Raw genomic sequence first — 24,323 nt, forward strand, 5'->3', positions numbered from 1 at the left:
CTATTCTAGTATGTAAGTTACCTAAATATGCTGCGAACCAATCTCTAAAGTGTGATAATTGTTGAACAAGTAGGCGAGGTCCTTTAAGCACGAGAATGTAAATAATGTACACTTGTTCAAAACGTTTCAGAAAATTACACATGCATAGAGGATGTTTCTTGTGTTAACATTATAATTGTCTGTCTTTGACTACTGCAAGTTGCAGAATCTAAACTACGTCTCTAATCTCTAGGTAAACAATGTCTTGTAGCACCTATGACAAATACCAGACAAGCTAAACGTTCCTCCTATTTGGTAGGTCAGTATAATGGAGACACGAATTCAACCTTGCAATCAGTCAGACATGTGATAAGGTTGAGTTGAAGTGGGAGTAGAATAGGAATAAAATTATGCAAATCAAGGCAGCAAGAGGAAATCCAGAAAGAGAATGAGAAACAGCTAAAAAATGAGATTAACCTTGAGCCCAAAGTTCAGGAAAAACTCATCCCATAAGCAAGTTTCTACAGCATGAAAATACCAAAACAATACCGAAAAATTCATATGGCCTATTTATTGTTCTATTTGCAAGCCATGAACGATCTATTGTTAGGAAGCTCAACAGTATCATAAGTTGATATACAAAAGAGAGGCAAACGATGGTAAGAATATGCTCATGATTCGTTTCGTTATGATATTTTTGTATAAAAAGTTCAATCACATGGTGTCTTATTTAACTCAAACCAAATTAAACAACAAACAAATTTCAGTGACAATAGTGACCAAACCAGCAGTATTGTTCGCCTCCCTCCCATCCCCTTTCTTCTTCATCACCTCTGCTGTGAATCCACCATAAGAGATTAGTGAGTGAGTTCCCATCATCATAACCATTCAAGTTTCTGGTCTTCTCCAAAGCGCCTTCTTTGTCATAAATCCCTTCCAAGGCACAGATAAATCCCTTCCATCCTTCTCCAACTCCCTCTCTTTTCAAAGCAGGTAACGTCCAATTCACAAGCTCCCTCACGAAACCAACATCAGAGAACAAGACCTCAGTGATTGGCAACAGGGGTAGCACCTGAATTCCAAGCCTACACTCTCTCCAATCAGGTGGAGCAAACCATAGTCCACTGTCTCTCTTGTTGGCCCACAATACGCCCACCACCCTGTTCTCTCTAGTAAAATCCTCCTCATACATGTTATCGCCCTCTTTGACATGCCACCATGTCTGAGCAGCCTGAATTTCCATTGCTGCAAGAATTGATCCAATGGCAACAAGATGCGTGTCTCCATAGGCCAACCCCATCAAAGCTGCTGAATAGTAAGCATTCACCGCCTCGCTCGTGCTCTCTTGATTTCGTCCATCAGCAAATTCAGTTAACCCTCCAGCCCAAGAGTGCAATTTATACAGGTCAAAGCACCTCAGACGCGTATAATTCGAATTTGATCGCCTGCCCAAGTTCATGAAATCCGCCATAAGCGAGTAAGCGTGAGCCCTATACTTCCTCCCCCACGCTGGATCAATTTTTGCAAGCACTGAAATTGCATAAAGAAAGTAACCCAGATGATAATGATGATCATTATAGACACCAAACCCAAAATCAGCCCCAGAATCCATTGCCCCTTGCTTAGTGACAATTCCACCCCATTTAGCATCATAAACAAAACCATTCCCACTAAAAGTCCCATCCAACCATGGCTCGATTGTATCCTTCAAGAACTTCCTTATCGTTGGAATCACCTCAGGAAAACCCACCTCCTCAGCTATCAACGCCAACCTCGCCGCTCTTGCAATCAATTTCCCATAAAAATAAGACGAAGTGGTTGTTATCGCTGTTGAATTCAAAGCTTCAGCATCCAGAGAGAGCGCAGAGACAATCTCAGCATATGCTTCATCTTTTATACCTCTAATTGAATGCCAATTAACGGATACAGGGGCTGGTTTCAGTTCCCAAGAGTCTCCAACAACACCAACAAGCTCACCATCAATACTCTTATACTTAAAATCCTCCAAAACAGTAACGCCAGAACCATCACCTGCTAGTAGCCGAAGATGAAGAGGGTGGGCTAACATAAGCAAATCCCCCCACCCTTTCTTCTCCCATTTGTACTCCAAGCAAAATGGCTTAGTGAAAACAGCATCACCGGAAACCGGGTAACAAGCACTGAACCGGTCGAGGATCGCCTCCTGTTTTGGATCGGAATCCGGCAATGCGGCTATCCGAATTATGCCGGAAAACCCGGTAGAAGTGATCAAAGAGAGACTTTGTGAGAAACTGATCGGCGAGGAAGTGTATATGAGCCATGTCTGATTGTTGTTGAGCTTGACGGTGTACCTGGTAAGAGCGGTATTTGAAGAGAATGATAAAATGGCGTGGATGGTCGATATCGAAATTGCAGTGCCGCCGGAGACGTAGCAAGTCAGAAATGGGCTTCCCCGAACGAGAAAGAACCTCAGGTTGGAAGAGGGAAAGTCCAGAGTGACACTGAGATCACTGAAGGAGGAGATGATGTGGGTTTTTTGGTAATCTGGCTGGGTGTTGTCTGAGGCAGAGATGGTGAGGTCAGGATTGAAAATCTGGTAGGTGAAAGCTGAGTTGAAGAAGCAAGATGGGTAGCAGAGGGAAAGGGAGGAGAGAGAGGATTTAATGAGGTAGGGGTGGATGCACTCGGGCTGATCACCATTCTTGAGAGTGAAGTTTTGGAAGAAACAGTTTGTGGGAAGAGGAGTGGAGAGGAGGGTAGGGGAGAAGAAGCGGGAGGGGTCGGGAAGAACGGTGGATTGAGTCTGGGGGAAGAGGAATGGTCTGAAAGCTTGGGCTTGTGGTGGCATGGTGGTGGCGGGGGGTTCAGGTGGTGGTGTCAGCGGCGGCGAGGATGTTGTGGATTTTCGACGTTTCCTAAAACTCTTGGTGAGGTTTTTGACTAGTCTTCTGATCTTTTTCACCATTGTCGGGCAGTTTAAGTCGAGCATTTATTGGGCTGAATTATTGGGAGTTGGTGGAGAGTTGGGGTATTAGCCCCTAAAGTGTAGACAAGGTTCTCTGAAGTTAATATTAAACCAAAATAAGTGGGGCATTTGACTTGGCTTCAATGATTTCTTGGAAGGAATGGGGGAATTGCGGATACGAGAGGGAGAGGAAGGTTGGATTGGAAGTGAAGTTGAGAGACATCTGGGAGTTTAATTATAATGGGGGTATGAAAGAATTGTAAGTTATGTAAGTAAAGGTTTTTGAATCCGAGACTGAATATATGAAGGAAGGTATATTGAGATGGGTTGGTTTCTACTTTCTAGCATGCTTGAGAGGCAAGAAGTGAGTGCACATTCCTGCTCAAGCTTTTGCTGATTCATCAACAAACATTAACAACTTCTATTGATTTTTCTCTTTAATTAAACAACCTATCATTTTTATTGATAAAAAATAAAAAATAAAAGAAAGAAGAAGAAAACCTTGAGTTTTCAGTTTTCTTTTGTTTTGGATCGTGGGCTGTAGATAATTGGTCTCACGTAGTAAGCCCAATCTGTAGCGAACCCTGCATTTGGGTTTTAGTAAGCGTAAAGGAGTTCAAGCCCATGGGGGACTAATAATAAAACACCTCCGCCTCCCAAATACATCCGGGCAAACGACCCGGAACAGTCCGAACGGCCTCCTTTCAGGCTCATCTCCGAACTTCATCACGTCCATTCTCAGAGGTAGGGAGGGAGAGTGAGAGAGATATGGCGGGTTTGCTGGCATGGGCAGCCGACGTAGTGGGAGCAGGTGGGGCCCAAAGCAACGAAGAAGACGATCCCAATTCGATCCCAATAGTATTCACCGCAGAGCAGCAAAAGTATGTTCAAGAACTGGACCAGAAAGCGGCCTCTCTGGGCCGTGTGATCCAGGATCTAAGGCTGAGACTGCCTCCACCTGACATCTCCCAACGCCTCCCTCACCTACACGCTCACTCCCTCGCTTCCAATGCCGCTCTTGCCCTGCAACTCAACGCTCACTCCGCCACACGCGAACAGGTTTGCTTCTCTATTCAATGGACTATGGATATTTCTTATCAGGGTTTTTGAGTTTGGCTGTTCTTTTGTTTCTTGGGATTTTTATTCTATTTCATGGTTGTTTCTCACGTGGGTTTTTGAACGATTTCAATTCACCTTATAGATTTTATAAGAATTTGTTATTTTACTTATTTGGACAAATTTTAAGTTTCATTTTGATTGCTCTGCTTCTATGTAAGTTAATTTCTGTGATAATTTTGGTACTTGGGCTGTGCTACTTATAAAAAAAAAAAAAAAAAAAAGTTAAAAAAAAAAAAAATTGTACTTGGGCTATGTCTATTTCAATATTAATAATCATATATCTTCTTACTTAATAAAAAAAATCTGTGATAATTTAACTTCAATGGTTTGTAATGCATTTCTTTTGTTTTTTGTTTGTTTTTTTTTTTTAACTCTGATTCGTATAGCTTTATCCTTTTCTGATTGTTGTTTGTGTATTTTTTATACATTTTGATTTTATCTATTGCAAGCATCAGGTGGTCCTGAGGGGAATTACATTGTATGAAATGCGTTTGTGTTTGATATGCTGTGCCAAAATCAATGTGTAGTCACTTGAGATCAGCACGAGAAAACAGGAAAGGTTTTTTCTTTTTCTTTTTTTTTAATAATTTTTTATGACCAGATAAGAATTGATTCAGAACCCCTAGGGGTTGGCTCAACTGGTAAAGGCCTTGGGCTTGGGTGTATGCTCCCTCCAAGTCTAAGGTTCAAATCTCCTTGGGTGCAAACAATCTCTAGGGGTCATTAGTCTGGAGGGTTTTCTCCTTGAATTATCCCAAGTGCACTTGCGGGAAACTTCTTGCCTAGGGCCTATGCACCCCCGGGATTAGTCAGGATATTGTTCCTGGACACCCGGTGCCAAAAAAAAAAAAAAAATTATTCAGACAAAAATGTTTGAAGAAAAAGAAATAGTAACACACAGGCTATTTTCTTTGTGGATGCTGCTCTCGTCTCGATTGATTTTGGCAATATAATGTTATGGGTTCTTACATGTAATTAACTACGTTGGATGAATTTTTGGTCCAGAGGCTGATCAATTTGATACGAATGGGTCATATTTCCTTTTCTGAATTAATAGTTGGTACTAATTACAATATGCAGGCCCAATTGAGAGAGGTGACACTGCAGGAAGAAAATGCTGCATATGAGAAGGCTATATCAAATTGTGAGAACAATATACAGGAGAAAACACAGGAGGTAGATCTTCTTCAAAGGAAGTTAGAGGTGAGTTATAACGTTATGAACTTATATCTAGATGTATCTCTGGCTCTTATTTATATTACTGTCTTATTGACACATCATGTCATGCTTCGAACTGTTTATGTTGTACTTTTTTTTAACATGATCATATCGTCATTGTTCTCTAGGAAATTTGTTGTGACAAATCTTAACCATAATACCTTATATTGTTTACAAGCTGATATTTTAGGTTCTCTAGAGTCCAGCCTATTGTGCTCGATGATTTTCTAGAAGTTAAAGGTATCATATAAAACTTCTTTACATTGATTGGTGCTTGCAGGGAATGGACGAGACTGAGAAGAATCTTAGGATGGAGCTGGAAAGGTCAGAAGCTGGCTTGGTTGCTAGCCAATCTGATGATTCCAGTGATTCAGTTGTTCAATCCAAGATGGTAGCTGAAGGTGGGGCAGATGCAGAAGTGTCAAGGTCTGCCATACTGGAGAAGTTAGAGAACAAGAAAAAAGAATTGGTTTGTTGAATTCTTTCTATTGATCTTTCTTCTCTTTTTTTCAATTGATCTTATTTATTTTGTTTTGGCTTATATATTTTTCATTCCTCGCAGAGTTCAGTGGAGGAGATTGTTCAAGATCTGGAAAAAAGTTGGGCTTATGTTCAGGATAGAGCATTGAAGCAGCCTTCCCCAGGTATCTTTCATAAAAAATTTATTTTAGCACCATGTTCATCTTTCTAAAGGCTCCTGAACTTCTAATTATGACAGATGAACCATGAGGTAGATTTCTGATTGGATGGTATAATGATCCTTCTCAATATCTTTTCATTCATGAAATTATAAAGGCTGAATGCAAAACATGTTATTTTGAGAATTGAAGCTAGATCCTTCATTGGATGTGGGACCATTGTCAAATGAAAAAATAGTCAGGGTGAATTGGAAGAGGCAAGTGTACTTGGGCTTTTGCCTATTCCTACGATCAGTAAAATCTTATTTACTGATAAAAAAATAAAAATGGAAGTTTAATGTGGTGCACATGGAACGAAAGAAATGGCTGCTGTTTTGAGGATAGGGAACGCTCTCCGGATAGTTTTAGGGATTTTTTCTTTCATACTTTGTTGCTTTGGGCCTCTTCTATTGTATTGAATGGAATGAGTCTTAATGACTTGTATGCTACGATCAGTAGCACATAGTTTGTAATTAGGCTTTTTCTTATATACCTCCTGTGTACTCGGCCTTTGCCTGTTTACGTGGATCAATAAAACCTCTTTCACCCATCAAAAAAAAAAAAAAAAAAATGGAAGAGGCAAAAAAATCTGAAGAAGCTAAATGATTTCTTGCTGGTGTCACCATTTTGTTTTTTATGTTCTCATTTTGGTCTTAGTCATGTTCTTGGTTGAAGTTGGAAAGTGGGTTTTTTCAATCTTCTTTCTTCAGCAAACTCAATCTGAAAGAGTCCGATCCAATAGTTGAAAGCTTTCCAAGGGTACTTTTAGCTTAGATTTCATGAAATGTAATAGTTGGAAAGTTATGTATACTATCAAAGTAAAACACACGTTCAAAGTAGTATGCTGTAGATGTATTTTAACTTCTAGAAATTTCTATTGTGCAGCTCAGAGAGAGAAGATATTGGATAAACAGCTTCACAGCCTAATTGAGCAACTGGCAGCAAAACAGGTCTGTACTCAAAACGTTTTCAATCCTGTGTCTACTCTTGATCTTGAAATTTTTGTTTAAGGAGAGAGTTTCTTTAATGCTTTCCGTTTTGCTTATATAGGCACAAGCAGAAAGTCTAGTCGGTGAAATTCACCTAAAAGAAATGGAGCTAGAAAGATTGAATGGATTGTGGAGGAGGGTTGAGAGCGACAACATAGAAGTTAATACTGCAAGGAACCGGTATGGAAGAAGTGCATCTGAGAGAGGATCATCTTCTTCAGATTATGTTGCTGATGTTCATCTCAAACCTTCGTATTACCCTGGTGGCCGATCTGTATATCAGCAGAAACTTATGCTACTCAGGTCGACTTTTGTTCTCTACATTTTTGCGTTACACATATTGGTCTTTATCAAGATTTCTATTTGAAGGCACTAAAACTTCATGAATATGTGTTTGAATGATAAACTTAGTGTATTCTCTATTCTGTATTCATAATTATGGTTATAAGAATCTATTTTTGTACGTTTAATATAGAGTTATGGGATTAAGCTACATTAGTTTATGAGATTATTTTTATGTAATCACTTTGTGGTTAGAGTATTTCTCTATAGTTATATCCCCTTTTTTCTATGTAGATTGCTTCCTATGTTTGGCTAACTATTTTAAAACAATACTGTCCTATGTTTGAAAACTTCAGGCAAAATGTTATAAGACTGTAAAACACGTCCATGCATAAAATACAGACAATCCGAGTGGCAGATACAGCTTCAAAGTATCAGTTCGGGAGTTTCACGATACAACTGAAAATTACAGTCATCCTTGATCTGAGAAGTCATTTTTTGGCAAGTTAAGAAATATTAATATGAAATTAGATGTCCAAAACAGAGCTTAGCAATCGATACATCAGCCTAAAGACAGTACCAACACAACAGTACAAAGCAGAAACCAAGCAGCAGCTAGCTATCAAACCCAACCCCAACGCCACCACAATGCAAACAACACCATTGGACAGCAAAATGAGCATGACAAGCAGACCTTGACAGAAACGCCAAGCTTAGCTAGCCTGCCCAATAATGGCACAACACAATAGCAAATATCTCCATTGTATAGCAAACTAAAGCAACACAGCAGCATCAACGACAATGCGGAGCAACAGAGTGACATCTACTGGAACAAAGCAGCGCGTTGCTACGTCATTTAAACCCATACTCTAGGTGACACTGGCTCTCTGGAGTTGATATGTTTTACGTAAATGATTTTGAAGTGCACGCGAAACCCATTAAATTTGATAAAAATGTAGGTTATAGCGCATATTTCTATAAGGGAAAGAATCAATAAATGGTACAGAGACATGTATTACTGTATATATATGTCTCTAAATTTCTAAGCAGTTTTCTGTAGTTTCCTTCCGAATGCAGTCTGATCTTCCCTCCTCAACATATAAAGCAAAAACTCATTCCATGTGTCAATAGGGCCTGGCAAGCACCAATGGACACAGTCTGCTACTGTCACATTCCCATGCCGCGAGTGCCCCAGACGATTTGGATGTCCGTCTGGCCTCAGCAACATAACTTCTGTTGTATTTAGCAGCCTGAATTGCAAACCTCTCTTCCTCCCTTCCTTTGCTGCTGCCCTTTGTTCCTCCTCTTGAGTCGAGTACATTTGCATAATATAATATCGTTCTAACTTGAATTCCTCCTTGGTACAGGGCCTTGTCCTCACACAACTGCCTCCATTATTCCAGTCCCCATTCTCGAAGTGTGCGGGAGAAAATGTCCTCAAAAATGTCACCCCCTTATAATCTTTAAGGTTTAGGAGGGTTCTAAATGCGGTTCGAAAGGCCTTCCTGTATGCGTAGTAGGCTACAAGGTCTGTGACGTTCTCTTTTTGGCACTTGTGACACCCAATAAGTTGACCACTTTCATAAAGCATTAGGGGTCGAAAGAACCATTGTCCGGCTGAGATGACTACATAGTCGAATTTTGTGATCTCTGCCGCCCATGCCTCATCAACCTTGTCCAAGTAGAGGTTCATGATGCTGTTGGAGGAATGACCGCTGGGGTCTGCGTCACGTGCTTTAACCAGATATGGAGACCAAAGTGTCGCTAAAGTAAAATTGTAGTCAGCGTAAAACCAGCGTTTGAAGTCTGTGTCTGACATATTATAAGAGATATCCTCGGGATAAACCACCTGAAAGATGTAGAGTAGAGGTTATTTCTGAGTCCGTTCAATCTTTGGAGCGAGAAGGGAGGGACTGGGACTTCGTCCATGCAGGAGTTGACTTTTTAAGCTAATAGTTTCAGGCTTTAAAATTAGAGTGTGTCTATATCTACATGTTCAAGGGGATTATCATCCAAGCAAGCAAGCATTCTTTCAAAAAGAAAGAAACTTTGCAAGTGAGTGATGGGGCACTTACACTAGCCAATTGGCACAACAATGACTCCATTTGATTCCTTCCCACGGAGTCGCCGACAAAGGCCAGTGACTTCCCTCTGAGAAGCTCCAAGAACTGAACTGCATCAAAGAGAGGTAGCTCACATTCATCCGGTTTCCACCTCCATTTCATGAATTCGGTATCAGGCCTCCCAAACTTGATGCAGTTTTGCTGATCAGTGATCAAACTACAACTTGCATTTGTGTAATAAGGCCCCCTGGGGAATGGAACCCATTTTCCAATAAATATATCACATTCCTTGTGAAATCCTATGCTTCTCAAACCTTGGAAATTTAACTTAGGAAAGGAAAATGATGAGTGCGTGTTTCTGTTCAAGCAAAGAGAGATTATGCTGAGGAAAATCAAGGTAAGGGCTAGTTGGAAAACCTGTTTGGGGATGTTGGGTGATGAGGTTTTTCCATTGAAAAGCTCGATGGCATGAAACTTCATGATGGAAGAGTGTTGAGAAAGATACTTCGCATTCGAGCTAATATACATAGGCTGAATAATGATGTGGGGCGATAGTACGGACTTTGGATGGTAATATGGATTGTAAATTTTTAATCATACTCCTTGAAGCTGCAATTAGAGTAGTCGAGGTTTGGGTATACCAACCAGATCACCCTCTTAAATCTTCTTTGTTTTCTGGAAAGGACAAAAGAAAAGAAAAGTCACTTTTCTTATAAATTTTGTTGTCATGATTTATTAATAGAAATTAGAAAAATAAACAAACGAAACTTCCCATGTATCTTTCATATTTAGTGCCTAGTGGTTCCATCATTGTCCATGAGCACCGACAGTTGAGTGATCCATCTAATGAAATTATTTTGAAGTTATTATTATGAATAGTTAATTTCGCAACAGAAAAATAAGGTACTAAAGTTGAAGAAGCATCGCAATTGTGAACAGGGTATGCTCCTCTGGTTTTCATAATCTATTAACTGCTTTCGAATTTAAATTAATTTTTTGTACTTGGTTGGTTGATGTATAGAATCATGTCCAAGTTTGTTCTTGCGCATGCATTGTTCGACAAGGAACAGAGTTAAATTAGAAGCATTCCTGTTAAATATAAATTAAAAGTTTCTAAAGTCGAAGTCAGGTTAAAAAGTTGTTCTATTAAAGAAAAATTATATGTATTTTTTATTAATTTTTTTGTGGATAAAAAAGAGTAAAAAAATGGACATACATATATATATATATAAGTAGTCCATCCAAATCAAGTGTAGAAAAAACAGCTCCTTGTGCTTTTATCATAAGTTTCATAAATTAACAGAATATCTTGCCCTACATCATGATTAGCTTCTCCTTGTACTGCTGCAATATTTGAGCCAAGTGGGATGCGAATAGCCCCTAACCACATTTGCTTGCACACTTGGTGATCCTCGTGAACAGACATACATACATACATGATCAGGAGGAGAGGCTAGTCAAGTTCTGGAATCAAACTCAACGGCTATGTAAAATGAGACCATCCAAGCTAGCTCGATCGAGTCGGTGCCTATCAAATTAATATTCCAGTTTTTGCCGTCTTGCTATTATTATTTTTGGTGATATGGCCGGCCAGTATCTGATTTTGTATTATCAACAGTTTGGTTGAGAGGTCAATTTTGTTAATTAATAATATAGCCAGCTTCGATGTTCATCATGAGGTGCTTCTTCAAGCAATTAATTATTAGGTTCCCTGGCGAGGCTTGAGATCTAGCGAAGTCATGATGTACAGATGAATCATGATTACAAAGTTCAATGATCATAAATTAGGCTTATTATTTCAAACACATTACGTCCATTTCTCTTTTGGATTGTCATATAGAGTGTGCTGTACGTTCCTCCATGTATTATTCTTTCATATTTTGTCGCATTTAATCATATATATGGGACCATATTGGATAATGGAGCTTTAGATTTATATTGCAGTGATGAGCCTCTGTCACTGGTGGCCTGGGTGGGATAAGGATCGATGAAAACCCATCCCATCTGGATATGCTTCAGAGGCAAGTAGGATGGAAACAAAACAGAAGAAGAACCAGCGAAGTTGCGTTTCTTTATTGTTATATCCTTGTGACCTTCCTGTTCTTCACCAACTTCCAAAGAACTACTATTTTAGAGCTGTAGGCCGGTTAAAGTAGTACGTATAAGAAGTCACTGAAAGCATATCGGTAGCAGGTTCCATCGATCTGGAAACATCTCTCATAATTACGAGCTATCATCATGAATAGATAATTTATTATTATATATAGCATTGTTTGGCGAAAGATTCAAACCATTTTTAACATCAATTAATTGGGTTCAGGCCGGTACGGAGGGTGCATGCAGACATTTTAATTGTGCCTGATATTTTATATTCTTCTAGGCAGAATCATGCTGTTTAGTTGATCTTAATCATGAGCTCTGGCCTAATGCTGTATTTAGAACCGACCTGGCTAGGCCTAAAAGCTGACAGTTGAAGCTCTCTTCCTTGGCTTTCTTGCATTTAAACGGAAGAACCTGAAATGAATGTCATGCCATCTAAGCTAGCTGTCGGCTAGAAGAAACCAATTCCATTCGATAAAGATTAATGCTTGACAACTATTCCAAATGAAATTCTTTCACTTATTGGATCCCTTGAAACTATATATATATATATATATTGTTAATTGAGATGTAATTAATATATGTTTCAAGAACTTGTGGGCACCAGCTTCCAGTACATGAAATTGGAAAGATGATCATGAGCATATCATGACAAACACCAACTGCCATCGATTCTGATGTGAACAACATTAATAATTATCTATAAAATTAGATTAATAACATCAAAGATACCAACCCAAGAAGAAGCCAACTCAAAAAGTCTATTGCATACACATACAATAATCCTTCAATTATTTCCGCATGCACCAGCCTGTAGGTGGAACCATATTTCCATAAACGCATACATCCGGCCTAATCCCAACCAAAAAAAAAATGCTGACTCAATCTTCCCAACCTACCTTCTTAATGAACTTCAATTTAGCTCTGAATCCCACTTCACTGATGATGCCTAGCTAACCCGATCGATCAATTAGTAACAAATCTAATTTACTACTTCTTCTTAAGTACTACTATATACTCACATATTATATGTATATGATCGGTTACTTCAACTTCCAATTAAATTAATTCAATCAGTTGAGAAGGCCGGTCAAACTTTTATCAATTGTTGGTTGGGAGTGGGTCGGATGATGTAGCAGCTAACTTGGCAGAAATATTTTTAAGACTTCGTGATTTCAAAACTATAATGTATATATCGTACGTGATAATATATCATTACTTTTATCTTTATATTTCTAAACTTGTGATATGTGACGTTACAAGAAAATTACTTATTTGTAATTAATTATTTTTAATAAAATAATTATTTTTAATTAAAATGAGTTGTAAATAATTTTTTAATTGTCAAAAATTAATCATAAATACTTATTTTTCTTGTAATCGGTGCATTATATTAAGACCAGATGATCAATGCGTAAGACAATATATATACAAAACTTATCTATTCAAAATATGATCTTATTCTTATATATATTAATTAGTACTTTATATACAAATTAACTAACTGGCAATAAATGACTCCTACTCAATCCCGGCTGGCCAACTATAGCTAGCTGTTGATGATAACTTAATTGTGCTAGCTAGCTATCAGTATCATTCAAACCTAACCGAGAAGAAAGCAGTAGTACGGTACCTACCGGAAATTAAAACAGTAATAGACAGTAATCCGGCCATTTAGTGCTTTAATTTCTTCAACAATGCGAAAACCTTTTTCAAGGAAATAGTCAAACAAAAAAAAAAACCTTGTAAATTAGCCAGCATGCATATTGTCCAAAAATTAAGCAGTCTCATGTCACCCTCGGAATCAATGTCCTGCAGACATCTTGGTCCCACATATGCAACCTACGATCAATTAATTAAGTTAGTTTGATTGGTCAATCAAGTTGCTTATCTATTATATATATATAACTAATATCGATGCATTTTAGCTAATCAATAACATATGTAACAACTGGCCGCCATGAAGACAATAATTAACATGTAACAGCCGGTAATTAGTGATCTGAATTAGAAACTCATGGCACTAGTAATATTATTGCTATATATGTATATATATCCCAAAATCAAATCGATTTCCTGTCCAAAACTGTCGTGCTATTTTTTTCTCTGTTTTTTGGACATTTGTTTTATGTATAATATAGAAATTGGTTAACGTAGGTAATTACAAGAAATTAAAAGAACATGCATATAATGATTGAAGGGCATGTGTCGACAAATCTTTGCCATCTTTTATTTCTAAAAGCTGAACTTGGCCTTTCATGACCAACCACACACACACACACATATATAATATATAATTAAAACCAATTTCATGAGATTCCAACAGTTCATGATTGCTACAAATTACAAGAACAAAGAAACAGAAGCTAAGTACGAGATCTATCTGCCTTGCAGTTTTCTGTCTCTTAAAAATTGAAGCCTCTCTTCATGGGACCTCACTCCTTCTCTCTTCAACATCTCCAGCAGGAAGTCGCTCCATGTGTCTATGGGGCCCGGCAAGCACCAGTGTACGCAGTCATTGTACAATGTCACGTTTTCATGAGGCCAATGCCCATATCTACTAGGGTGACCATCTGGCCTTAATAACATTGCTTGCGTTGTATCCAGTAACCTATACCTCAAACCCTTCTTTTTGCCTTCCCTTTCTGCCTTCCTAAATTCCTCCACCTGGGCCATGTACAGCTCTAAGTTTTGATCCTCCAATTTTGCCTCGTTGCTCCTGAATGGCCTAGTTCTCACGCAGTTCCCACCTTGGTTCCACAACCCATTTTCAAAATGTGACGGTGCATAAGTCCTAAGAAATGTTATGCCCTTGTAATTCTCTAGGCTATTAATGGCTCTAAAGGCAGTCCGAAATGCTTTTCGGAAGCCATAGTACATTGTTAGGTCGGTAATGTTGTCTAGGAGACAATAGTGGCAGCCAACTATCCGGTCATTTTCATAGAATACCATTGGCCGGAAGAACCAGTGGGCGGCAGAGATGATAAGGTAGTCAAATTCTTCGACTTGGGTCGTCCATTTCTCATCGAACTCGTCGAGGTAGAGACTGAAGAGGCCTGTGTGGGTTGGACCATTATTGTCCGCTTCCTTGGATTTTACCAAATGAGGTGTCCAAAAACTGGCCATGGTGAAGTTGTAGCTTGTGTATTTCCAACGTTTGAACCTTTCATCAGATGTGTATGAAACATCTATAGGATATTCTACCTGAGCAATATATATACATGCATGAAAGGAAAGGAGCTCAACCATAAGAAAATGGAAAATTAGATGATCAGAGTACTGACTGCAATGTTATTAAGGTATATGCACTATAAAAGTCATGTACGTATATAAGCCATTAGAAGGACACAAACAAATTATGAATAATCATATACAAATTGAATTCTACTCCTTCTATCAAAGGCGATATGGATTAATTTCATTTGGAGTATGAACTGGCCCGGCCGTGATGACCATCAGGTTGGTAATATGCTAATTGTCTGAACCCACCGGCCCCTGGCCTCCCCCCTCAAAAAGAAAATTAAAAACCAAAAGCAAAAGATCAGCTTAGGTCCCCTATATGTGTACATGATCAGGGTGCATGCATGTTATACATGATTTTTGTAGGGTCCAGCTGATTTTTGTTAGGTAGCAATCATGATCATGATTCATGTCGACCATTTTCATGCGATCACACCCACACTCACACACACACACACATATATATGTATCCGGCCATCCCTTACCAATAAAAATAGAAATAATATTATAACATGCATTAATAGTACTACTGTAACACACCAGAAAAGTGATTTTTGAGGGTTGCTCAGCCGATCAGTCCGTGTATAGAGGATAATTCATGTCTAGGAATATAAGAACAATAAATATTTGTTGGAATGTCAAAAGACAGCAACGTAAGGTATTAATTGCCTATATCGACTCAAAGAGAGAGCTTAATTCCAACTATTCACATTTGGCAGGTTAGATAATTCCAAAGTACATTTTGATATATTCCTGACTCCACGTTTAGATGATCAGGCCTTCTGGCCGGTTTCGTTTTATTTGAAGAAAAAACATAAATCTACCAGATCAAGATCATCAGCCAATTGAAAAGAGAAAAAAATACTATACATCTTTTTTTATCATGACATTATTTGAGTGCATGTTTTAATTTGGTCTAAAAGTGCTACGTACAGTATAACTTTTTATTATAATTAAGGTGTTAAAAGTTCAATCGTGACTCTAGTTAATTAGTCTCTAACTGTCTAGCTAGCTATATATATAGTATATTGCTGATGCCTGTTATCTCTGCATGCACCAAGATTCATAATTATTGGAATCAAATCTCTGAGCGGTTGACCAATAATATGGAAACCTGAAGAAATTGAAGTTGAGCCAATGGTTTTTGAATCTTAACTAGGCATCTTGAAGTTAATTAAGCGGAAGTGCCACTCAATCAATAATGCAAGCATCTAATGCACGTCTTTTCATTGTAATTAGTAGTACTCAAGCATTTATAATATTCCTCCTTTCAGATCGAGATGCTTAATTAAGATCATTCATCACACGTCAACCAAAGGGACCAGATGCATATATATCATGATCATGTGATCATCAACCATTGCAGGTAATAATCGTTGGTTGAAAAGTAAAAAAGTTAAAACTAAGGCAACCCCAATTAATGCAATAATTTATTTTATTTTATTTTAAAAAAAAAACACATTTTCAAATGATAGATCACCTGTTTCGTCAGGAATTTTTAGTTTCTGTCAATGGAAACTGAAAAAAGATATATAGATCGACACTTCCACGAAGTTTCTCAACCAAGGACGACGTACGTTGGACCAGTACTTTAATTTTAAGTACCTTTCTTAACCATCAATTATTTAAATTTAATTAACTTAAAAATTAAGAACAGTAAAAAACTTATAATTTGGACTTTTCCACTCTGAAAAAATGTATTACTATTATTATTATAATAATTACAATAATAACTATTATATATTATGACTAATTGAATTCATCTGTAGCATTCCTGCATAGAGTAGTACTGCCCGGCCTGACTTCAACTCCATGAACTGACTATATATATATATATATATATATTTCTGATCAGCCCTTGAGTGTAATATATAATTATATGTTTTGTCGGTTTTGGTGGGAAAGAGATATCTTTGGATGTATGTAGAATTATTTATGCAATTTGGCAAAATCCCGGAACTAATTTCTGGGCTCAACGTACATTAATGTCTAATTTTTTACTTGTTTTCCAAATAATGTTTCCAGAAAGAAATCCAAAATCATAAAAGATCAGAGTAAGATCATATATATATATATATATATAACCGCTCACCTTGGAAATTAACTTATATTTTTCCATTAGTATGGACAATTATATTTCCTTGTGGCATGCTTGATTAGAGAGAGGCTCAAGTTGGATAAGATATGCTCTAATAATACACATGATCGAGGCTGATAATGCCACACTTTATACGTCGAATATATAATGACCTTTCACGTGGGGAGAGAGAGAGAGAGAGAGAGAGAGAGAGAGAGAGAGAGAGAGAGAGAGAGGGAAAGGGGAGGGGGGGGGGGGGGGGGGGGGGTTGGGGACGCATATTACATATATGTTTCATTAATGCTCTATTTGTTTAATGCGTGCAATATATCTTTTTGGCACCATTGTGGTGGCAAAGATTCCATGCCATGCTACTGCATGTTGTAGTTGGTATAATATTTATGTCCTGTCATTTTACGTGATAATCCATGGAAGATAAACGGCCGCTTAATTAGGTCAACTAACCTTAACCTCCTAGCTGGTTACAACTCATGTTGGACTCCAAAATGAAATGAAAACAGTCATGAGATCAGTAGGAATTTAGCAGATTAGAATCAAATCCAATAGCTAGCAAACATCAAACCTAATATGTACTTCAAATTAGTTTATGAGGCCAAAGTAGCAACACCTTAAAAATCTAACCCGAGGCATACACGCAGAGTAAAAGTTGTTAAGAATAAAATATTGTATAGAAATAAATTAGTACTGTAACATGATATGCATCATCAATGAAAAATATCATTCAATTATATTATTTATAGCATGATTATTTTTTTTTTTTTGTTATTTAAAATTTGATGCATGCTAGATCTATAATAAGGACTTACCCTGGACAGCATGCAGATCAAAGACTGCATTTGGTTTCTTCCAACAGAGTCTCCAACAAAGGCCAATGACTTCCCTCTGAGCAGTTCTAGGAATTGTGCTGGGTTGAAAATAGGTAGGTTACACCCAGATGGTTTCCACCTCCACTTCATGAATTCAGAGTCCGGTCTCCCATATTTCATGCAATTTTGATGCTCGTGTATTGCCCAACACGTCTTGTTTGTATAATATGGAGCTTTCGGATTTGGAATCCATTCTCCTGAAAATAGGTCGCACTTCTCAGTACTGGACGGTATACTCAGTAAATCATCCTTAGAATCAAATGAAGATGTTGGTTTTGAAGAGTGGTTGAGAAGGTATAGAGGGTACTTTAGCAATGGGTAGTAGGGGATTACTGTGAGAAAAACTAGGGTAAAGATAATAAGTAAAACTATTTTTGGGGACTTCGGTAGTTGCTGGGTTTTCCCCAAGGGAAGCTCAGTGGACTGGTGCTTCATTTTCTTTTGGGGAGAGAGAGAGAGAGAGAGAGAGAGAGAGAGGCAGCTCTGCAGGTATTGAGAAAGAGATCGAGTACTTGGTCAGATATAAGGGTATAGAATTCAAAGATTAAGGTACATGTGGGGTTAATTTGGTTATTATATGGTTTTTGGTTTACGTAATACTACCCTAATTAAGTAATTATTAACCTTTGTCGAATAATGTGAATTCCTGCTTATGGGGATCCGATCGAGATGTTTATTTAAAAAATGACCATACGTACGTAGCAAGTCTTTTTTATTTTCTTTAATTTGGTTGGCCGTTAGCTCAATTAATATTATATATAATTTCATATATATTTAGTCGTTTATATCGATCTGTACGTTGACTGCGATTCTATAAAAAAGGAGGAAAAAGAAGTTTGAACATACCCTTTTCTATTATGAGAAATGATTTGTGCAGTCGGGAAATACAGTCGGCGTGCAGTCGACTGTAAAAAAAAAATTAATACAGGACCTACATAAAAAAAAAAAAATTATTTTTATAGCTTTTTATAATTCATGCAGGTCTCCCTGAATATAAAATAATTTTTTTATAATTTTTTTTATTTATTCCGTACAGCCGACTGCACGCCGACTGCGTTTCCCGACTGCGTGTAGCAAAACCCTTCTATTATATATCATACATATATATATATATATAATACGCATGTATATTAATTAATTATAAGCTGGCAGTTGATATATATTAATCAAAATGATCAGTAATGCAGATCATGATCACAGACAACTCGAGGATTTTTTTTCCGATCTCCTTTTTGTTTTTACGAATGGTACGTACCAATATTAATAATATTGAAACCTAGCTAGCCAGAATCGTACAAGTTGTATATAACCCCAAGCTCTGAATTATTTGGCCCCGGCCCCCAGCCGTATATGATATATTGCTAGTTAGCCACTCGCAGGTGCATGGTAATTGGTTACACTGACATGAATTTGTCGCCCGACGTACGTTCATGTATGCATGGTAGCTAGCTAGATTTTTCTTGTAATGACCCGTTTCTTTTGGGTATACTCATTACAGTTTGTCGAATACAATATTTTTGCGGTCTCAAAGGGGAAAAGAAAATTATATCAGTAAAGTCGATATATAAAATTCATTATTTTTTAGAATAAAAAACATTAACCCACGGACTTAGGATAAAACGGCCAGTTCGATCTACCTGCTGCATGCACCCGGGGCTGGCCGGGGGTGGGTGTCTGCAGCCAGCTGGCTAGCGTGCTGATAAAAGTTGCTTTATTTGGGCATCGCCATGCAAAAGGTTTGCCAATGATTGGCGGGAAATCACATGTGGTTTCCAACTGGATGCCACATGCATGTCGTTTCTCAAACTCTTATGGTCCACCATGGGCCATGCATGCATGTAACGGGAGGGATTTAGGCCCAATTAATTACCGGAAAAATGTTTAGTTTTGCTTGTACGTGCAAGCAAAAGCAAAACTTCGCTTGCACGTAGCACTAATTACCATGCATGTACACTGTATAAATGAAGTTCAGTTTTCAAACTACTCGATCGGCCAATTCTTCCTTCCTGCATGATTTGATGATCCATTTCGACTCGCCAGTACTTCATGATGAGACATATATTATAATACCTATTTGATCAACTTTTAGCCCAAAATTTAATTTGTTTTTAACGACGTACATGAGCTAGCGCTAGCACTTCGATTTGTATATATGCGGCTATGCCTTTTACTACGCGCGCGTACTGTTATATCACACGACATTATAAATTAACTAGTACATGTATATTACCTAGCTACCCTACGTACGTGTTAACATGCATGATCATCTTATTTTCTCCATTCAGTCCATTACACATAATTAATACTTTGACAAAAGTGTATATATATATTGAGCCCTACATGATATATTATTGCTTGAGCAGAAGATTAAATTTCATGTGCTTGCTTGCAATAATGGGTCGAATGCATGGTTAAGTACATACGTAGGATCGGATGGGCGTTCACATCAATATTCATAATTAATTAACACATACACACAAACACTACTACACTTCTTTTCTTTTAACATATAGATAGACACTCACGCATGTACATTAGTATTATATATATAATTAATATTTATAAATTTTGAAAAATTCTATACACCACACTATCATCTCACGTGAGATGATAAAAAATTATATAATAAAGAATCATTTAATAGTGATAAGTATATTACATCTTATATAATAAGATAAAAATAAGATGATAATGTGATGTATAGCGTTACTCTTATCATCTTATTCATCGTGGGCGGCCACCTGCATGCATTGATCACAACCAATTGATGTACCGACTAATTTGTTATATATAAGTCTCAAGCGCCTGATCTATTTATATAGGATAGGCTGTGATCATTCATGTGTGGACAGCCTGATCTCAAAACAACTTAGTACTGTACCTATATATATATATATATCTTGAACTACGTGGGTTCATCATTGATCACTTGCATCATCATCAGTACCATCATATTCTTCTTTTAATTATTTTTTCTCCATTTATTTGTTCTAGCTAGTGGGTGTGGGGGTATTATCATGATTTAATTTGACCTTTGATTTGATTGGCATTTGACACAATAATATTATTCTTGCATTTAAATAAAAATTTTAGTTATTATATCAAGTCATTGATGCTGACTTTCATATTTATAAAAACGCTATGGATCATTGAAGCTTGTACTATCCAAATTGCGCGCTGTCGTTTTTGGTAAACGGCACCTATCATCTTTAATTGGGAGAGGTACCATGCATCCATTTTAGAGGTAATTAATTAGCTAGGGTCATGTGATATGATTAATATTTGGTTATTTTTTTTTCAAATCATAAGAGAATGCTCATCTCTTAATTTCCCGTTAGTACCTTCTTAATTAGCTTGCACTTCTTTTTGTTTTTTAGGTAAATTTCACGATTATTTAGTCACTGTTGAGTCTATTCTCTTTTCTCAACTGATACAATTATTAAAAATGTTACTTGTATTTATAATTTTTATTTACATAATAATACATGTTCACGTGACAGATATTGATAATATGTTGAAAATTATAAAATTTAAAATTTAAAATTTGAATTAAAAAATTGATAAAATAAATTTTATACTTAAAATTATAGGTATATATAATATTATTCATAATTATTATTCATTATTAATATTGTATATTTTTTTCTTTTTTAGGACTCATTATCGTATTGATTTGAGCTGTAGAAAACAAAAAAAAAAAAGATTTATCTTTCCCCAAGAAAATGGACATGCAAGCAGCCCCAAAATGGGGTCAACTTTAGCCCATAAAAGCCCACATTACCCTGATGACAGCGACATTATTATAGTGGCCCGATGGAAATAATTGGACCATATCGGCGGGCGTCCAAGCAGCCCCGTGACTGGGCTAGGCCCCATTCACTTCACGTTCAGCAGTTGCACAACTAATTATAGGTTTAAAAATTTTATGTGCAGAAATTTTTAAATATTTTTTATGTATTTTATTAATATAATTAGTCACGTTATTTTTTTATTATAAAATAAGTATTTTGATCAATCATATCAGTAAAATTTATAATATATATAAAAATAACTATATGTGACAACTCTTATAGGATAGATCTATGTGCTGTCACTAAGAGAAATCTTGTCGTATAGTCTACAAATAGTTTTAATTGGGTCTTATGAAATTTCGACTGTAAACATATTTAGATATGGTGGGTGGTGGATTTCAATTTTATGTTTAAATATGGTTGAATACAAGCTTTTTATTCTCTTTTGACTGCCTACAATCACTTATGATTAAATTTTAGGAAATTAGCCTCAAAGCTGGTCTCTAGTTCTCCCATTCTTTCCGCTTCCAAACTTCAAAGGAAGCAAATCCATCTTTCCCCCCTTTTTTCTCCTCAAGTCATTTTCCCTTCTTTATGTCTTGTCTTCTGTATCTCATATCAAGTTTTGTCATTACCAAACCTTCTCTTTCTTTCGGTTATTTACAGAAAAGGCAATGCAGGAGCAAATTTCTTAGCCCGTTTGATGTCTAATCAGAAGAATGATACGTGGAATTCATACAATGACGTGTCACACTTGCTTAAAGGGATTTTAAAAGTTGAAAAAATTGGTCTTCAAGCTATTCGGTTATAGGCTTGTTTTTGGTGGTTATCAATTTGGTTGTGTTTAGTTTTGTTTTTTATACAGGATGATTTTTTGTTTTCTAGATATCTTGTGTTTTGGTTTGTTGATTTTGTTTAGATTTTTTTTAGCACTTGGTTTTGGGCTAGTTTATAGTAGTTTATTATATGCCCCCAAGTGTCTTTTTGTTACCATGGTATTTCTCCACCATAAGTGAGGGTTTTTTTAATAAACTTGAGATAAAGTTACTATGTGGGTGACTTTTTTTTTTTTTTTTTTTTAACATTCTCTTTCTTTCTTCCATTCTAATATAGTGGGCTTTAATCTTCTATGGATTTTTGGTGGGCTTAACACTTGAGCTCGTACTCATCTTAGCCCAACATTATCCATCCAACAATTTAAAACCTTAAAAAGATGGCACAAATTAAAGAGAAGTAGGCTAGTTAGAGCAATAATATCGTACGTATTGCGAATGATCAGCTACGCTCATACGTAGAAGATTTATGCAAGCAAATGTGTTGCTTTGTTATATATTATTGGCCTATCTAGACTTATAATTATTTCATACATGATCTCATGAGATGTCTTTTTCTTTCTTTTCTTTTGTCTTTTTTCTTTTTTGTACGAAACAAATTAACATAATGGCATGTGTGTGGGTCATGTGTAAGATCACCCGTTGATAATTATCAAGTGAAGTGGGTGGTGAGTGTTTTTAGTGGAACAATAAAATATTAATTCGTCATAAATATATCATTAATTAATAAAAAATAATAATATTTACATTTTTAAAGTATACAAGTCTTGTGTACTCCATTTTAAAAAAATAAGTAAATATAAAATTTATATGAATATTTTTTTTTTATGATGGACATCATTTTTTTTCAAAAAATATATAAAACACTTACGTATTATAAAACTGTATATAATATTAATATTAAGAATTTAAAAATCTCATGCATGCAAGCATTTCAAATCTCAATTAGTGTCGTGCTTTTCAACACTAGGAAATTGCCAAAAAACAATTCCCTCGAAAACGACTTTATAATTTGGATCACAAATACAACTTTAATTTTGGACCATATATTATATATAAGTAATATTGTTATACACTGCATCATTATCTCGTTATATATGATGTGGCGCATTTATCACTATTTGATGATAAAGAAGTATGCAATAAATAATTATTCAATAATAATAAATGTGTCACATTTTATTTAATAAGATGTAAATGAGATTGTAGTATGATGTATAGAATTTTTTATTATATAAATATATATATTTATATATTTATAATATCAATGCACACGACTAAATTCCAACTCTTACCCACACATGACTTAATTATGATTTCTTACCTAATGATTTGCTCTTTCTTTTCAACAAGATTCATGTCCCTAAGGGCCTGTTTTATTTTTCAAGCATCCTGCTGGATAGATTGATTATGACATATGATGAAATTATTAAATTAAAGCTAAAAGATCAGCAATATAATAATATTCTCCATCGAATATAATGATATACATACAAATATAGCACATTTTCATATTATATATAATTTCATGCTAACACTTAAGTCTCGTTTAGTTTGAAAGATGAGATGTTTCCGCTCTTATAATCATTATAATTTTTTTAAACTTTCACTTAAAATATAATAAATAATTTAATTTTTTTAAATATCAAAATAAAAATAATATTAAAAAATTATATTCTAATAATATTTTATTTAACTTTTAAATTTATCTCGATCATATCATTCTACCTATGTAACCAAATAAGGTCTTAAATGAAAAATTAAAAAATATATATAAAAAATAAAAAAAGCATGTTCCAAAGAAATTCAACAAATTAATGAAAAGAAGCCTGATCTTTTCAAAATAAAAAGTAGCAAAGGACAATTAACACTAGTGGGTGGGTATCTATGAGAAAAATTATTTTTGTCATCCTCACACTTTACATATAATATTTATTTTTATTTATTTTTATTTTTTTTATAATAAATATGTAGTGTGTGAATGATAAATAGAATAATTTAATTAGTTTAATAAAAATAAAATTAAATTAAAAATTAAAAATTAAAAATTAAAAAATAATATTTTAATATATAAAATATATAGTGTGAGAAGAAGTATAGTATTTCTCATTTCATGGACGCAAC

At 36.0% G+C, this 24,323-nt stretch overlaps 4 protein-coding genes across 4 annotated transcripts; 1 reads left to right on the top strand and 3 right to left on the bottom strand.

Moving 5' to 3' along the window:
• Nucleotides 1-525: 525 nt before the first annotated feature.
• Nucleotides 526-3,388, bottom strand: LOC122302263 (probable endo-1,3(4)-beta-glucanase ARB_01444). Its single transcript, XM_043113445.1, has one exon. The coding sequence runs from the start codon at nt 2,945-2,947 to the stop codon at nt 743-745; it is 2,205 nt and encodes a 734-aa protein (XP_042969379.1). The 5' UTR covers nt 2,948-3,388; the 3' UTR covers nt 526-742.
• A 157-nt stretch (nt 3,389-3,545) lies between these two features.
• Nucleotides 3,546-7,396, top strand: LOC122302266. Its single transcript, XM_043113449.1, has 6 exons — nt 3,546-3,982; nt 5,123-5,245; nt 5,541-5,729; nt 5,823-5,904; nt 6,823-6,887; nt 6,988-7,396. The coding sequence occupies exons 1-6, from the start codon at nt 3,692-3,694 to the stop codon at nt 7,291-7,293; spliced, it is 1,056 nt and encodes a 351-aa protein (XP_042969383.1). The 5' UTR covers nt 3,546-3,691; the 3' UTR covers nt 7,294-7,396.
• A 755-nt stretch (nt 7,397-8,151) lies between these two features.
• LOC122302265 (protein trichome birefringence-like 19) lies at nt 8,152-9,920 on the bottom strand. The gene is made up of 2 exons (XM_043113448.1): nt 9,284-9,920; nt 8,152-9,057 (listed from the first exon to the last, which is right to left on the bottom strand). The coding sequence occupies exons 1-2, from the start codon at nt 9,797-9,799 to the stop codon at nt 8,251-8,253; spliced, it is 1,323 nt and encodes a 440-aa protein (XP_042969382.1). The 5' UTR covers nt 9,800-9,920; the 3' UTR covers nt 8,152-8,250.
• Nucleotides 9,921-13,577: 3,657 nt separating this feature from the next.
• LOC122302268 (protein trichome birefringence-like 19) lies at nt 13,578-18,073 on the bottom strand. The gene is made up of 2 exons (XM_043113451.1): nt 17,516-18,073; nt 13,578-14,575 (listed from the first exon to the last, which is right to left on the bottom strand). The coding sequence occupies exons 1-2, from the start codon at nt 18,008-18,010 to the stop codon at nt 13,751-13,753; spliced, it is 1,320 nt and encodes a 439-aa protein (XP_042969385.1). The 5' UTR covers nt 18,011-18,073; the 3' UTR covers nt 13,578-13,750.
• Between the last annotated feature and the right edge of the window lie 6,250 nt (nt 18,074-24,323).

Source organism: Carya illinoinensis, chromosome 3, assembly GCF_018687715.1.
Source record: "Carya illinoinensis cultivar Pawnee chromosome 3, C.illinoinensisPawnee_v1, whole genome shotgun sequence".
NCBI classification, from domain to species: Eukaryota; Viridiplantae; Streptophyta; class Magnoliopsida; order Fagales; family Juglandaceae; genus Carya; species Carya illinoinensis.